The following is a 14,130-nucleotide window of genomic DNA, read 5'->3' on the forward strand; positions in this document are numbered from 1 at the left end:
ATAATCGATAGTATTGCTTCGTGTGTATATAGACGCCTGTTATTTATGTACGTGTGTGGGTGACTTACAGAGTCAGTGTTTTTGCCTTCGCGCGCGGGACAGTAGCTCGATCTGTTGGTGGCAGTTTTAATTCGCAATGCTACAATTTACAATGGCCGTTTGATATGATCGTCACCTAGCTTTTACGGATGGATTGTCAATTTTTCCACATTGTTGGACCCGATGATTGTTTGATCGTTCGGCGTCGAAGCGAAACGATTATTTCGGTAATTTTGAGGTGTTAAAATTCGAGGTGAACATCTGAGTGGTTGGAAAAATGGCAGAGATTGAAGCCATGGAGGGCTTTATCTGCCCGATTTGCATGATAGATTTAAAAACTCCCACTGTGCTGACAAAACATTTCGAGGAGTATCACAAGGATGATCCTGAAATTCTCAAGTCTCTTAAAGGTTTACACAACTTTCTTTTGTTTTCTATTCTTCAATTTCAACGCGTGTAATAATAATAATGTGTCATATATTTTTGCGATAAATATGTAAAAGATATTTTTTAATCAAAAAATTTCTGTTTTCAAAAAATAAAAAAGTAAAACATTTTCTCTGCAAATATGCAAACATCTATTTCATACAGTTTATCTGTGGAATTTAATATGTGAGTCAGTTTCACTTGTCCAATTACAACTAATGAGGCCAATGAGTGTCACACTCGCCTGCTTTTTAAACATTTCCTTTTATTTTGCTTGGCATACTTTATATGATATATAATTCAATTTTTGTTTTTATAGATTTATTTGGAAAAGCCAAGAAAAAAATATTAAAGCAAGATGAAATTCAAGATTATCCAGAAGCATTATTAGCTAGTGTACAAAGTAAAAGACAAGAAATTGATTGGGGTCCACAAGATATTGGTATATTAAGTTTGATATAATTTACACCTTTTACTTGTTTTTTTCAAAACTTAATCATGACTTCAGCTCTCTTTTTATAGGTGTGACAAGATCGCACTCAAAGTATTTTAAAGAAATAAGAAACACAAGATTGGAGAGATATGCCACAGAGACTAACAAACTTTTGATAAGACTGGATAAACTGCTAAGTAATTTGCCTAGTGATCCTGTCAGACGAAAATGTGTGCACATTTTTACAAATACTGTGTAGATTTGTATGTTAAAAAAAATGTTAATACAATTTATATTATTTAAAACAGATCACGAACAAGCTATAGTCCCCTGGATGGATGATAAGGATGTGAGATTGTGCCTGACATGTGCGAAAAGTTTCAACTTAACCAGAAGGAAACATCATTGCAGACTGTGTGGTGTAATGATGTGTCACGACTGTAGTATATTCTTATCTCTAGTCGAAGCGCGTGAGTACTAATCATGAAATTCCAAAAAGAGAAAATAAAAAAGAATAAGTCTTCAACAGTAATAATGTATTATAGGTAAAATGACTAGTCCAGCCTTGGTGCAAGAAGAAGGAGCTCTTTCACCTACAAACGAATCCATAACGTTCACTAATCGCCTCGTCCAAGCCGGTGTAGGTCTATCAAAATTTGCACGTTCACCGTCCAGCGGAAGCTTGAATAGTGTGTTATCAATAATTGGCGACTCGTCGAACAGTGATCAGTTCTTTCGAGTTTGTCAGCATTGTAATAATCTTTTAGAAGCAAGAGAACGGCTGAAAGCGAGGCACTTTGAAAAACCCGCTGTACACCAATGGTACGAAAAGATGCGTGTACAGATGCAGGAAGGCGATCGTTTCATGAATATCTACTACAAGATGTGGAATTCGCTCAATGAGGGTGAATCGACTTATGATCTTCGCGATGCTCAAGTTGTACGCGGAAAGATCGCTAAAATCGGCGACAATATCGACTTGATAAGTAAGAAAATTGCCTCCCTAGTCAAAGTGGACGACAATAGTCCAGCGGCCTCAAAACAAGAGTCCAGGTTACATCAGATGGTTAGGACATCGGCGATGATTTATTTGAAGAATGAGTTACTAAGAGCACCACCTGTACCAACCGAAGAAGAGTTTGAGGCGATCAAAAAGGAAAGAGCGGAGAAGATAAGAGCGAGAATCGCATACGAGAAACAATTGGATGAAGAGAGATTAGAGAAACTTAAAGAGTCGCAGAGAGAAATATCTCAAAGGCCATTCGACCGAAGCGATAAGAAAAGTCCTACGTCAAACCAGGTACTATTAATAAAAAACTCCTTTAGTTGATAAATTTAATTTTATTATAAAAAATTATAATTATAAATTCTCAATTATTAAAAAATAAAACATTAAATTACAAAATATATATATTTCACAGGTGGTGTTGGACCAATCGCAAGGTTGGGGTACATCAGGCCGTCCAGGTGGTAACATGATGATCACCACAGACTCGATCGATCCATTTGTCGAGCAAATGAGTAATCTACGTTTTTACATAAAACAAGCTCGCGAAGAGTGCAAATTTGAAGAAGTAGCGACTCTGGAGAGAAATCTCAAAGAACTTCAGAGCGCTTATTTCGCGATGCAGCAGAATGAAAACAACAGTACCGGCAACGACTGAAGCCTTTGTGATATATATATGCAATCGCATTATTGTTACGTTTGTTATTTTTTTGTAGAGGAAAACAACGTATACATTCTAAGTTTTACACTGTATTTACAAATAAAATTCGAAATCGAAACGAATCACGTATTCTTGTTCATTCTGTCACTATACTTGAGTACAGCAATGGGTATGTCACTTTCTGAAGCAGTTGGCGTAGTTGTGTCAAAGTTATCGATTGACGATGACGACATCGTTCTCTCTATCGTTGAAGTTTCCATTGTGTTATTGTCGTTCGAATATATTTCGTCGTTATCGTTTACGCACAGAGGAATATTTTCAGACGCGACGACTTGCAAGTCGTAATTCTCCGGCGCGCACTAAAAGGCATGTTAGAATAAGTTTTATGAATACAGTAATAATACAGTTTTGACATTATGTACATTATATGAATAAGTTACCTCATATTTATCAGCGGCGGATTCAGTACCAGGTTTCGGCATATATGAAACTTGATCTGGTACATATTTTATATCGTCAATAGTTTTACTAAATTTTATCATATCTGATCTGTCAACGCTGAATTCTATTAAATCCGAATGTTCGACGTCTGCCTGAATATTTTCAGTGCGTACTACTAAGTTTAATGGTTCCTCTACATAATTTACAGAACACGTTAATTCATCTTCACTTTGTGTTACTAGAGCGGCCTGCTCTTTCAAGATTTTTTCTAACATCTCATCGGAAATATCGATGACTGCAGCTGGACCCTGTTTTGGACGTTCGGGAGCATCGACTAAATAAATAAAATTTTGATTATACATCATAAATAAAAAAAGGAATTTTTACACGAGAAATAGTACATTACGATACAAGTGCGAGAAAGTAGATTCTTTTCTTTTTTTTCTCTTTCCCGAACATGTGCCGTACCGTATTTTTTGATACGACGCGTGGAAAGTGCGATTTTCAACGCACGTTTTCTGCCGAACGTGCGGGAAAGACGCACTTTGCGCACGGTGTGTCGAAAACTTACTTTTCAACACTTCGACGGCTAAATAATCTGCAGCTTTGAAAAACTCTAGTTTGACAAGCAAATCGAGTAACAATTTGCAAGTAGGGCGATATTTGCCTATAGTGCTCCATTCCGAGAGAAATATCTCAGCACCGGATCGCCTTTGTTGGTGGATAGCTTGCTCAATCATACTACGTAAAATTGAACCAAATTAGCGTACGTTTAAAATTGAGTCAGATTCAAGTTGTGTTTTCTCCACTTACCGATAATGATTGGGGCTAAACAATGAGACGTTTTCGTTTTCATCGTCCGGGACGATTTCCATCAATTTCTTCCAGTAATTCGACTCGTTCAGGTACATTGCTAAGGTGTACAACTCTGTAGCTGGCAATTTTCTAATTTCAGTCTCAAAAGTTGCCATTGTCTGAAAATTTAATTTCATTGATTGATAACTGAGTAAATGCACATGTAATGAACCGGCTTTTTTAGTGAAACGTAAAAACAAGTTGAAGGTAAGTATTAAAACAAATTTCTTCACAAAGCCTTTTCATAAAAAAACATTGTACGTTGTGAAAGTCGAAAAAATAAAGTGCAAGTTTGAGGTTAGAACATAAAAAGACGATTCTGGACTTACAATTAATAAAAAAAATCGGTAGTTCTGTTTCTTCAGGATCTTCGAAGCACAGCCCTATCTAGCATATAACGTTATTTCTCACCAACGAAACTAAAAACTTACAAAACAGCTCGAACTTTAAACTAAAAGTCTTTCCTAAACTATGTGTATCTTTCCAACATTATTCTCGACATGAAATCACTATTCACTATTACTAGTATAAAATACAAAGCAAAATTTTTGAGCTAACAACGCCTGTGTTTTTATGGTAGCTTCCTTTCGTTCGGCGTACTGAAAGAAACCCGACACACAGGACACACTCTATAATCATGTTATTTGGGCAACTCCGTAGCAGAAGCCGGGTTTTCCACGCCATGTGACGTACATACAGTCATTCACAGGGCCATTATACGGTGCGCAAAATCTAGCGCGAAATTTGAAAGTTACTTTCATTCGAAACGCGTCAACGAAGCATAAGTTGCAAATCGTGTATTCGAATAATATGTCAAATGCTTTATTGTAAAACTTAATCCAATTACACTTTGGTTTGATTTCGCAAAGGCTGATGCATACAATCGTAGAATTACATTCAACAATTGTTCGATAAACAGCTGTCATGTAACGACAAAAAATTTACAATGAACGTGTGTATGTATGTTCGCGTGTGAGGTTGAAAATATACACATTTCTCTGATATAAGTGACATCTCTTAAATTGTATTTTCCAAACGAAGCCTTAATTACGCAACTTCGAGCAAAAATTATAATTCTTTCTCGTCTCTGCACAACTCAACTGATTAATCGGTTAGAGCGAACAACGAAATCGTGGAGCCGCCCGGAAAATGGCGATCGAGTGTTCGCGGTTTACACGCGAGTGCAAGGAGAAGAGCAGAAACGGGCACGCTTCGTAGAAAAAATGGTATTTGACGAAACAAAAAAACAAACAAAACAGAAAAAAAAAAAAACGAGGATAAATGCAGTAATAAAAGTATGCACGTAGCGTTGGTCGCAGAGCAACGTGTCTCGCAGATCTCTGAGGAGAGTGCCGTCGTCGAGCGATCGGGGTATCTGGAACAACGAGATGGTCAATGGAGGATGAAGCGAGCAAGGCGGATCACTTTGCCGGAAGAGGAGAGACGGCGCGGGCCAGCTAGTGGAGTCGTCTAACCGGAGGCGTTCGCGTTGACGGCTTCGGTGGTGGTGCTTTGCGCGTCGGCGGGCGCGGGCGCCTTCTCCTGCAGCTCCAGCCACGGCAGCCTCTTCTGCAACTCCAACCTGCGAGAGGGAGGCGTGGGTCGGTCGTCCGGTCGATCGGTTTGTCGGGACGGATCGGTTGGTCGGCTCACCTGTATCTGGGATGGCTGATCGCGTAGACGTAAGGGTCCAAGCAGGCGACGGCTTTGCAGCAGCAGGCCGGTATCATGGTGACGCTGGGCGAGAGCAGCGCCTTGTTGCCGAAGGCACCGATCATGGCCATGACGCCGTAGGGCGTCCAGGCGGCGACGAACAGGAAGCACACGGTGATCGCCGCCTGGGGACAGAGAGTTTGTCAGAGGGGACAGATTGTCCGGCGGTCGTGCACTCGCGGCCGAGCGTACCTTGGCGATTCGGACTTCGGCCGACTGCTCCTGCTGCTTCTGGCCGCTCCTCAGGCTCTCCACGTTCATCTTCTTGGCCTGGGCGCGCAGCGCCTTCTCGTGGTTGACCACGAAGCCCACGATCTGGCTGTAGAAGTAGATGATCATGGACATGGGGAAGATGTAGGAGAAGGTAAAGATGGTGGCCACGAAGTAGCGAGTCTCGTCGGTGTCCGTCAAGTAGTCGAAGGTGCAGCTGGTGAGGTAGCCCTCGGGCGCGAACCTGCCCCAGACGCCCAGTAGCGGCATCAGCGCCCAGGGTAGCACGTACGTCCAGATCAGCGTCACCAGCATGATCACCTGGCCTCGGGACAGCTTGCCGTCGAGGGGGCGCGCGATCGTGCTGTGGCAGAGCGGAATTAGTGCGCCGAGCGGAATTAGTCGGCCGAGCGAGCTCGTCACCAACCTGTAACGATCGTACGCGATCGCCGCGTTGGTCATGCCGGCGCCCATGCCGCTGATCGTGCCCATCACCCCGAAGATCTCGCAGCCAAGGTGGCCCAGCGCGAAGCCGGTGTTGAACGAGTTGTAGATGAAGATCGGCGTTTTCATCATCATCATGAAATCGAGGATCGCCAGGTTCACCACGAAGATGTTCGACGGCGTTCTCAGCGATTTCGCCCTGCAACGTAGTCTCTTTTCGTCAACTCGCCCGAGGGATTGGCTCGATCTTCCACGATGCCTGACTGGTCTTTGGCAATTTGTCTCGGAAGCGAAGTCGCACCAACGGAACAAGATCAGCCGCGGCGCGCACTTACGAGCAGAAGATCCAGATGACGAGCCCGTTGCCGAGCAGAGCGATGAAGGTGAAGAGGATGTAGAGCAGGCCGAGCAGGTAGTGCATCGCGGGATTGGGCTCCGGGAAGCTGAGCCAGTGCTCGGGTACGTACTGCAGCTCGTCGGCTGGGACGTTCCAGCCGAGCAACCTCGGCGGACCGGCCGCGGGTTGGATCCGCGCCTCCCAGTTCGCGCCACCACCAGTCCAGTTGTACTCCGGCATCTTTTTTCCGTCTCAACGCTCCTCTGCGCTGGCAGACGCCAGTCGAGTCGCGCCTACTTTTATACCCTCGCCTCAGCCCTCGAAGCCTCGTTTCTCCTCTCGCCAAAGGCTTCGGATTAGGCCACGCCGCGGATTATCCCCCTCAAAGTCAAATCCATTGCCACGGCTAATACCGACGAGCGGGATAACGGGGCTAAAACTCCCGAGCCTGTGTGTGGCTGTATTGTTGCTATTGCTCTCTATGCGGGTTTGCGTCTTTGTTGTCTGTTTCTCTTTGCCCCTTTCGGCAAAAGTGTCGACAGATGATTATTAGCTTTCGTAGGTGATATTCGCGGTCTGGGGCTTCTTTGGATTTCTCGAGGAATCAATAGTTGACCGATGGATTTTTAGTTTCTCATGGAAACAGACAATGCGAGGCAAAATAGAAATTTCCATAATACAGCTGTTCGTTGAATCATCAAATTAGTTTATTTATTGAATGTTTGAAAAACAAAAAAACGCGAATGCCCGAGAAGATTGAAAGCCAGTTTGTCATCGGCATTCGCGTATAAAGCTTTAGAAAAGCAACTTTGCGCATTTACCTGCATGCCGACTCGATTAGTAAATCGGGTAAGCCAGCACAAGGAAAATCTAAATGAATAATCGAGTCTACAGCGATTTTCATGTTTAGAGTTGATACTACCAGGTCGCTTTTTTTATCATTTCAAAGTTGTTGTTTCCAAAAGAAATTATGCTCACAGGCACGTAATTTAGAGATTCTTCGATAAAGACGACCAAGATCAATTTGGACCCAATCAATGAGTTTTAAAAAACTAAAACAACTAGTAATACTGCATTGATGGTTTTTAACGCATTACTGTCTAGCACTACACAGTTCAAGCGAAGAACATATTATTTAATATTTCCCATGTACACTATTGTTATAATTATTATCGTGCAAGTACCTTTTACGAGGTAATAGTCTTAATCAGCAACTATACAGGGTAGGGAAAAATATAAATATGGCTTCAAAAAGTCACACATAACATGAAATTGTAGAAATTAAGTGAAACAAATAATTTATTAAAGAAATATTTCGTTAGTTTAGTAGAAGTTGACAAGACGATGTTTTGTTTGTGTAAAACAATGTTTTTTATTTGTAAATTTTAAGCTGACAACACTTACAATTTAACAGTAAATAAATATTAACTAAAATACAATCGTACGTGGACAAGTAAAGTAGCTCGAATTTCACGATTTTCACAAAATTTGACGGAAATATGGCATGCAACAGTTTTTATAATCGCTGATCATCGGCAATATTTTACAAATTTGTAAAATATTGCCGATGATGTGTAAAATATTGTGAAATATAAATCTTTCGTTTTTTCAAATGTTTTTTGTCAGTTTTTACAAATTTATTCCTGTTATTTTTACAAATTCATTTTTGCAAGAAACTCAATTAAAAACCTCTCGAAAGGGAATTGAAGTCTATTTTCACGCCATTATATTGCACAAAAAAGTACTACTATCTTGATAGAATTTTTCACTTGGAAGGACTTTTATTTTCATTTTAAAAGCAATATTGTACATTTGAACCCAATCAATGTCACGAATGTGACCCTAAAATAATGTTAAAAAGCATGTTTGACAATGTCAAGATCACCATTCAATTCCTTGTTAAAAATAACTAAAGATACTGATAATTTTTTTTATCGCTAATCATGCAAGGATTCAACAGATTTTCCTGCCAACAATTGGCTCAGTAGAGGCCATTTTGGCCATATATTTTATTTTTAACCGTATAGTTTTCCGCTCTTTAAAAAAAAATAGGGGTATGTAATGTAAAAAATAGAGGTTCCCATTTAAAAAAGTAAGTTAACTTTATAATGACCTTGAAAATGAGGTTCAAGATTAAAACTAAGGTCATCATTGAATTCCTCGGTGATAATTACTAAGTTCTAACCTTCATAATTTTTTATCAACATTTGTTCTCCGAAATTTCCAGGGGTTTTCTTATATTTTAATATTTAATATCATCATAATTAATATCATCATAATGTAATATCATCCTGTATATATGTCCGTTGCCATACTGTTTTACAATGAAAAAAAAATTAAACCAACTACATATCAAATTATTGAAAGTACTCATGAAGTTTAGTAATTATGATTTAAAAGCTCTTTTTGTTCAATGATCAACTCGCTATAGCATAAAATTGGAGCGAAAATTGAACGACACAAATGTTTTATCTTGAACCCATACGGAATATATAAAATTTATCTCGCAGTCATAAACTATTTTGAATTTTGCTAATTAAGAAATGAAACTATTATCGGCTAACAGCGTCAGAATTATTTTCATGGACGCCATCGAGCTAGTGGTGAGAAATGTTAATATCCCAAGCCGTACTTAGTTTCCGCAATCTAGGACCGTCCATGTCGCTCCGAGGAGTCATCGGCGAGCGTGTGGGCGGCTAAGTAAAGCGATGGATTGTCAGGATTGCGAAGCAATGGGTTCTTCGTGGTAGAGTCGCGAGCGCCAAGACTCGAGTAGCCTTCGTCGTAGAGCGAGCAATAAGGAACTTTGTGGTTGATCAGGAAGTCCCATACCTGGAAGAAAAAGAGCGGCTTTAACGAGGCACAAGCGGGGCGCACAAGTTGGCGACGCGCACTTGGCTGTAAGACCAGCTGATAATGGGAAAAACGCGCATGATCGACGGCCAGCTGGGATCGGTGGGTGCGAAGGTATCTAAGGAGTGAGCGCCGGGATCGTTTTTCCTCGTGCCCATCAGCACGGCTTTCAGTCCTGGCCTCTCGCGCTCGAGCAGTTTCGATAGAGCCTCTCGTATCAGCCCGTCCATGCTGATCAACTCGAAGCCGTAGTAGCTCGCTGCCTCGCCAACGAACGCGTCCACCTGAGGATTCGAGCGGGTTCACTTTCATTTTCACTTCTTATATTTTTAACTGATCAAAATGGTATAAATCGATGTCATTTCAAACAGTAGCATCAACGACGCGCAAACGTGACAAACCTCTGGAAAGGCATCGTGAGTCACGTACAGCGATAACGGAGGCTCGAATTTTCGTAATTTTGCGAGCGTGGCAGCCAAGTGCAAGACCACAGTGCAGTCTTTGCCTCCGTTGAAACTTAGAAATACCTCGCTGGGCTGGTACCTGGCAAGAGACACGAATTATAATTCTTTGTTTTTCCACTTGTATCTTATTATTAAAGAGAAAAAAAAATGGTATCTTGCACTTTGCCGACTAAGTGAGAAACGTGCGCTAAAAGAATACTGACCTCTCGTAGCACTCTTCGAGCGCCTCGAATGCGCGCCTAACGTGCGGGCACTCCCCTCTGCTTTCGTACACCTTCTTGGCATCGTCCACGTTGAACGCCGCTCTCTCCTGCCGTTCGCCGACGCTGTCGGCTAACTTATCCTCCATGTCCTTCTTAGCTCTGTCCAGTGCCTCCTTGTCACGACTCTCGAACGTGATCCTCGTTCTCGTTCGCTTGCCCGGCTGCGGATAACTGCCGATCGACACCACGCCCGTCCAACGCTTCGCCTCCTCGTCCAGTACCGGCACGATGGACAATTCGTCCGCCTCGACGTCCGCGTGGTCGGTGTGCAGCGGCTGGCCTCGCTCCAGCGAGGGAATGATCTGATCCACCGCCGGGCGAAAGTAGCACGGCGACCCGGGCAACACGTACACGTTCTGCACTTTTATTATCGCGTAAGTGTCTGCGCAGGAAAGACAAGGGTATTTAAGCAGGTGTGATAACGCATCCGGCTGATTCAACATGTAACGCAATGGGCTTCGAACTGGGCGACGTTCGATGCGCTCTAGCAAACACGCGATTTATTTTCCTTTCCAAACTCTAAGCTGTGACTGTGACGAACGCGCTATGCGTAACGGGAACGGAGGAAAAGACGGTTTTAACGCGCGGCCTTGGAAGAATTTACGATCGTTTGACTTTTCTTTTGTCGCCTCTCGCGAGGAGCGTCGCTCGAGGCGGCGAATTTTCTTACTATTGCTGCCGGGGGTCACAACGCCGACGAGTTCGCAGGGACAGGGCACAAGAGCGAGCCGCCGTGATTCCGGCCTGTCGGGAAACAGTTGGGACAGCGACTCGAGCAGACTTTTGTTTTGTTTCATGAGGCCTAGACCGAGACCTTTGGCCACTGCTTCGTAAGTGACGTCGTCGTGGGTTGGACCAACGCCGCCGGACGTGAACACTAGTGGATAAGCTTTAGATAGCTCCGACACCTCTTTCGCTATCAATTCCACCTGTTGGCAGGCACATATGTGGCGAATGTTCAATGCTGTCGCTCAAGACGTGACCGTTTGCAAGTTCAGTTGTGCCAAGATGATCGCGTGGGTTCCAACTGTTGCGAGTGTAATAGTGTGAATTACGTTAATTTATTACGCCAATCGCTTGTGTTGTGATAAACAGTTAGCACTTTTCCATTAATTGTATTTTATCAAGAAATTTTTCTAGCTAAATACATATTTATTGCATAATGTGTACGCGGAAAAAGAAACTGGATATTATCAAGGTGAGACATTTATATCGAAGACATTATTTACAAAGTTCATGTGATGGCTACGTGAACTTGTTACCTCATCCGGAACAATGACGACTCTCCGTATTTTAATACCAATTTCCAACAAATTCTTAGCCAGATAAGCGGTATTAGCGTCCTGAACTTGTCCCTTCAGAATCTCATCGCCGATGATAACAACGGCAGCCACGTGTTCGTCTGCCATCGCGCTGATGTGACTAAAATATTCAGGATGGGAATTAAAAAAAATAATTCAACAATCCTTCGGCATTTGATAAAAAGTTATTTACATTTATTCATCATATACAAGTCTTAAGATAATCGAGTCTAAAGTGTGAGAATGTCATAGTTGCATGTTGCCAACGAGCTCGGTGGCTTTATCTTTCGCGGCTGCGCTCAATGTCTCAATTTTCACCGGACGTGCTATGGGTTGCTTGGTCTTGTTTTTCTTACTGCCCTGTTGACGCACTTCTTTGCTAAGTTCCACCAGCTGCTTATTTATCATATTGGTCTTTTCCTTGTTCAACTTGTTCCCTTGTCCCAGATCCAACTGCGTACAAAACATTCATTTTTTTTTGGCTCATTGATGACTCTTTTCATAGTTTTCCTTCATCAACTTACTTTTTTTAATGTAGTTTTGACCTTCTTGGCCTTGACTTTCTGTAAGCGCGCCCCTGCCACCTTGAACACGTTCTTAGCTTTGCCTTTGTTTTTGCCCATTGCTGCTTTTCTCTGAAACATCAGTAGGCAATGCTTTATCGTCCAATTTTAATCGTTTCTTAACAGGTTCCTCTACACCCAATAGTATTTTGGCTGTTAACTTGAATGACACACGCATCATTTCCTTATTTGGAGCCACATTTCGCACATGATGGATATTTATTAGAGATTCTTCTGAGAGAGTTGAATGCAAGTTCTCTTCTACCAATTCTTTTGCCAAGGTTTCAAAATCGTCTGTTCTAGCTGCCTTAATGAAGCAATAAACGTGTACCGTTGGAGGTTTAGAGCAGATTTTTCTTATTTCATCTCTTGTCAGCCAATTAGGGAACACATCAAGAAACTCTACTGCCACTGCTGGTAAATTCATGACCATGTGTTCGTTACCTGGTTCATCATTTTCCCTTCTCGACAAAATATTCGATTTGACCTCTGTTTTCAAAAATTCTCTTCCATCCTTATTAAATGCATTTATGCGAGATAATACTTTATTAGTTTTAGCATTCTCAAACAGCCATTTGCAACATTCTGGATTCAAATCATTTGCCAGAACTTTAAGACCTTTTTTAGCAGCTGGTATAGAGAATGGACCCACTCCGCAAAATATATCGTAAAGAATGTCATCTGGTTTTAACAAACTTACTAGAGCAGCATGCTCTGTACATAGTCTTGGATTCCAATATACTTTAGAAAAGTCGAAGCTGTAAATGAGGCCACTTTCTTTCACAGTTACAATTGTAGTTTCCTCACCAACTAGAATCTCCATGGCAAAATTTCTATAAATATTATCAATGATGTCTAACTTGTTCACAACTGTTCTTGCTGTAGGTATTTTATCAAGAAATACTTGGCCTATCACTTGCTTAAATGGCAATTGATCCTCTCTAAGATTTAGATGAACAATGTGACCAATGAGGCTGTAGGACGTTGGTACTTCAATGTTTTCTGGTAAAATGGCACGGAGAACTTCATCGCAAGGCCAATTTTCATAAGTCAATTCCACTTTAGCTTCTTTGAAATTTTTGTCCCATTCTATATCTTGTTTCACTGCATCTGTTACATTATCAACTTTCCTTGGATCAAGATAAATTGTAGAGTTTTCTTTTGCCTGTTCACAAGGCTGAATTGCTTTAAACTTGGGAAGTTTTAAGAGAAAATCTTTTAGCTTCTCTCTATACTCATTAAGAGACTTTGTTGGTAGAATCAATGTAGGAAACTTGTCAAACATGACTTTGAAGGATTCTTTATCTAATTCATTTTTGCCACGTACTGAAGATGGAGGAACCAACAATGAAGTCATCGTAGTCTGGTAAATATTATAGTGGACACTTGAAAGACAAGCACCCAACTGCACTAATCGCCTGGATCCAATCATGTGAGCTGGATGGATTTACGTTTCCTTGAACAAGAGTTCAAGTTTTCTTTTAACGCTTGTGTGGATAGTTTTACAGATTTTCTAAATTTCTAATTCAAATAAAGAAGGTACAAAATTATACAATAGTATATTGATGATACAATGGTATGAAAAAAAAATAAATAAATAAATTGTATTTGAATGTTATTGTTTTTGTTCCTTGCTTTATTTGATCAGTATACAATATAAGACATACATTGAACGAATTTGAAGAGAAACATTTAAATATAAATTACAAGTATATCTGAATGAAAGGTATATGATCTTGAACTTTTGCTCAACATAACGAATCTATATATATTCAAGAAAACGTCAAATCCGTTTGAATCAACAAAAAAGAACATGCACTCGAATGAACACTCTCATAACCTATAGACATATTTGTTTTCCACGGTTTCATATAAATTTTATTGATTAATCAAACAAGCATAAGCAAACGTTTAAAAATACAATTGATAATTACCTGCTATGAAGTATCAGCAAAAAACAACGTATTGTTGTCCGTGTGATTGATCAAAACGCCTCTTTCGAGTTTTATCTTCGAAAACACGAGGCCACACGTAGTAGTAAAATTAACGAACAGACGCGTCTATATTCGTTGGCAAAACTACCACGGTTTGATTTTAGCAACACTCTGAATTGCGCGCCGA

The 14,130-nt window shown here is 41.1% G+C and overlaps 4 protein-coding genes across 9 annotated transcripts; 1 reads left to right on the plus strand and 3 right to left on the minus strand.

Annotated features, from left to right (window-relative positions):
* The first annotated feature begins 30 nt into the window (after positions 1 to 30).
* Positions 31 to 2,687, plus strand: LOC131667777 (rabenosyn-5). The gene is made up of 6 exons (XM_058941470.1): positions 31 to 449; positions 785 to 907; positions 988 to 1,128; positions 1,207 to 1,368; positions 1,444 to 2,198; positions 2,320 to 2,687. The coding sequence occupies exons 1-6, from the start codon at positions 317 to 319 to the stop codon at positions 2,560 to 2,562; spliced, it is 1,557 nt and encodes a 518-aa protein (XP_058797453.1). The 5' UTR covers positions 31 to 316; the 3' UTR covers positions 2,563 to 2,687.
* On the minus strand, positions 2,688 to 4,597 carry LOC131667781 (protein Tube). The gene is made up of 5 exons (XM_058941478.1): positions 4,191 to 4,597; positions 3,820 to 3,980; positions 3,578 to 3,747; positions 3,006 to 3,340; positions 2,688 to 2,924 (listed from the first exon to the last, which is right to left on the minus strand). Exons 2-5 carry the CDS (start codon positions 3,975 to 3,977, stop codon positions 2,688 to 2,690), a joined length of 900 nt encoding a protein of 299 aa, XP_058797461.1. The 5' UTR covers positions 3,978 to 3,980; positions 4,191 to 4,597.
* A 54-nt stretch (positions 4,598 to 4,651) lies between these two features.
* Positions 4,652 to 6,861, minus strand: LOC131667780 (opsin, ultraviolet-sensitive). Of its 2 annotated transcripts, XM_058941476.1 has the most exons (5): positions 6,564 to 6,857; positions 6,212 to 6,427; positions 5,767 to 6,148; positions 5,515 to 5,699; positions 4,654 to 5,443 (listed from the first exon to the last, which is right to left on the minus strand). In XM_058941476.1, the coding sequence occupies exons 1-5, from the start codon at positions 6,803 to 6,805 to the stop codon at positions 5,332 to 5,334; spliced, it is 1,137 nt and encodes a 378-aa protein (XP_058797459.1). In that variant the 5' UTR covers positions 6,806 to 6,857; the 3' UTR covers positions 4,654 to 5,331. The 2 variants fall into 2 exon arrangements, with proteins under 2 accessions (XP_058797458.1, XP_058797459.1); XM_058941475.1 differs by having other exon boundaries at positions 4,652 to 5,443; positions 5,767 to 6,427; positions 6,564 to 6,861.
* Positions 6,862 to 7,921: 1,060 nt separating this feature from the next.
* LOC131667778 (FAD synthase-like) lies at positions 7,922 to 14,130 on the minus strand. 5 transcript variants are annotated; one of them, XM_058941473.1, is made up of 9 exons: positions 13,944 to 14,130; positions 11,971 to 12,081; positions 11,640 to 11,899; positions 11,408 to 11,567; positions 10,816 to 11,074; positions 10,086 to 10,506; positions 9,820 to 9,961; positions 9,460 to 9,702; positions 7,922 to 9,397 (listed from the first exon to the last, which is right to left on the minus strand). In XM_058941473.1, the coding sequence occupies exons 4-9, from the start codon at positions 11,552 to 11,554 to the stop codon at positions 9,212 to 9,214; spliced, it is 1,398 nt and encodes a 465-aa protein (XP_058797456.1). In that variant the 5' UTR covers positions 11,555 to 11,567; positions 11,640 to 11,899; positions 11,971 to 12,081; positions 13,944 to 14,130; the 3' UTR covers positions 7,922 to 9,211. The 5 variants fall into 5 exon arrangements, 4 of the variants coding, with proteins under 4 accessions (XP_058797456.1, XP_058797454.1, XP_058797455.1 ...); XM_058941471.1 differs by having other exon boundaries at positions 10,086 to 10,527; XM_058941472.1 differs by lacking the exons at positions 11,640 to 11,899; positions 11,971 to 12,081 and having other exon boundaries at positions 10,086 to 10,527.

This window comes from Phymastichus coffea, unplaced genomic scaffold (assembly GCF_024137745.1).
Source record: "Phymastichus coffea isolate CEN01 unplaced genomic scaffold, Cenicafe_Pcof_1.1 PCOF00070, whole genome shotgun sequence".
NCBI lineage: Eukaryota > Metazoa > Arthropoda > Insecta > Hymenoptera > Eulophidae > Phymastichus > Phymastichus coffea.

Coding starts and splice junctions, on each gene's coding strand:
- LOC131667780 (XM_058941475.1), bottom strand. CDS start 6,805: ATGCCGGAGTACAACTGGACTGGTGGTGGCGCGAACTGGGAGGCGCGG. Junction 6,428..6,563: donor GTCATCTGGATCTTCTGCTC/GTAAGTGCGCGC, acceptor ACTACGTTGCAG/GGCGAAATCGCTGAGAACGC. Junction 5,700..5,766: donor CCGAAGTCCGAATCGCCAAG/GTACGCTCGGCC, acceptor CTCTGTCCCCAG/GCGGCGATCACCGTGTGCTT.
- LOC131667781 (XM_058941478.1), bottom strand. CDS start 3,977: ATGGCAACTTTTGAGACTGAAATTAGAAAATTGCCAGCTACAGAGTTG. Junction 3,748..3,819: donor TTTAGCCCCAATCATTATCG/GTAAGTGGAGAA, acceptor AATTTTACGTAG/TATGATTGAGCAAGCTATCC. Junction 2,925..3,005: donor CCGCCGCTGATAAATATGAG/GTAACTTATTCA, acceptor CATGCCTTTTAG/TGCGCGCCGGAGAATTACGA.
- LOC131667777 (XM_058941470.1), top strand. CDS start 317: ATGGCAGAGATTGAAGCCATGGAGGGCTTTATCTGCCCGATTTGCATG. Junction 450..784: donor AATTCTCAAGTCTCTTAAAG/GTTTACACAACT, acceptor TTGTTTTTATAG/ATTTATTTGGAAAAGCCAAG. Junction 908..987: donor TTGGGGTCCACAAGATATTG/GTATATTAAGTT, acceptor CTCTTTTTATAG/GTGTGACAAGATCGCACTCA.
- LOC131667778 (XM_058941472.1), bottom strand. CDS start 11,554: ATGGCAGACGAACACGTGGCTGCCGTTGTTATCATCGGCGATGAGATT. Junction 9,703..9,819: donor CTCACGATGCCTTTCCAGAG/GTTTGTCACGTT, acceptor TCGAATCCTCAG/GTGGACGCGTTCGTTGGCGA. Junction 9,398..9,459: donor TCAGCTGGTCTTACAGCCAA/GTGCGCGTCGCC, acceptor TTTTTCTTCCAG/GTATGGGACTTCCTGATCAA.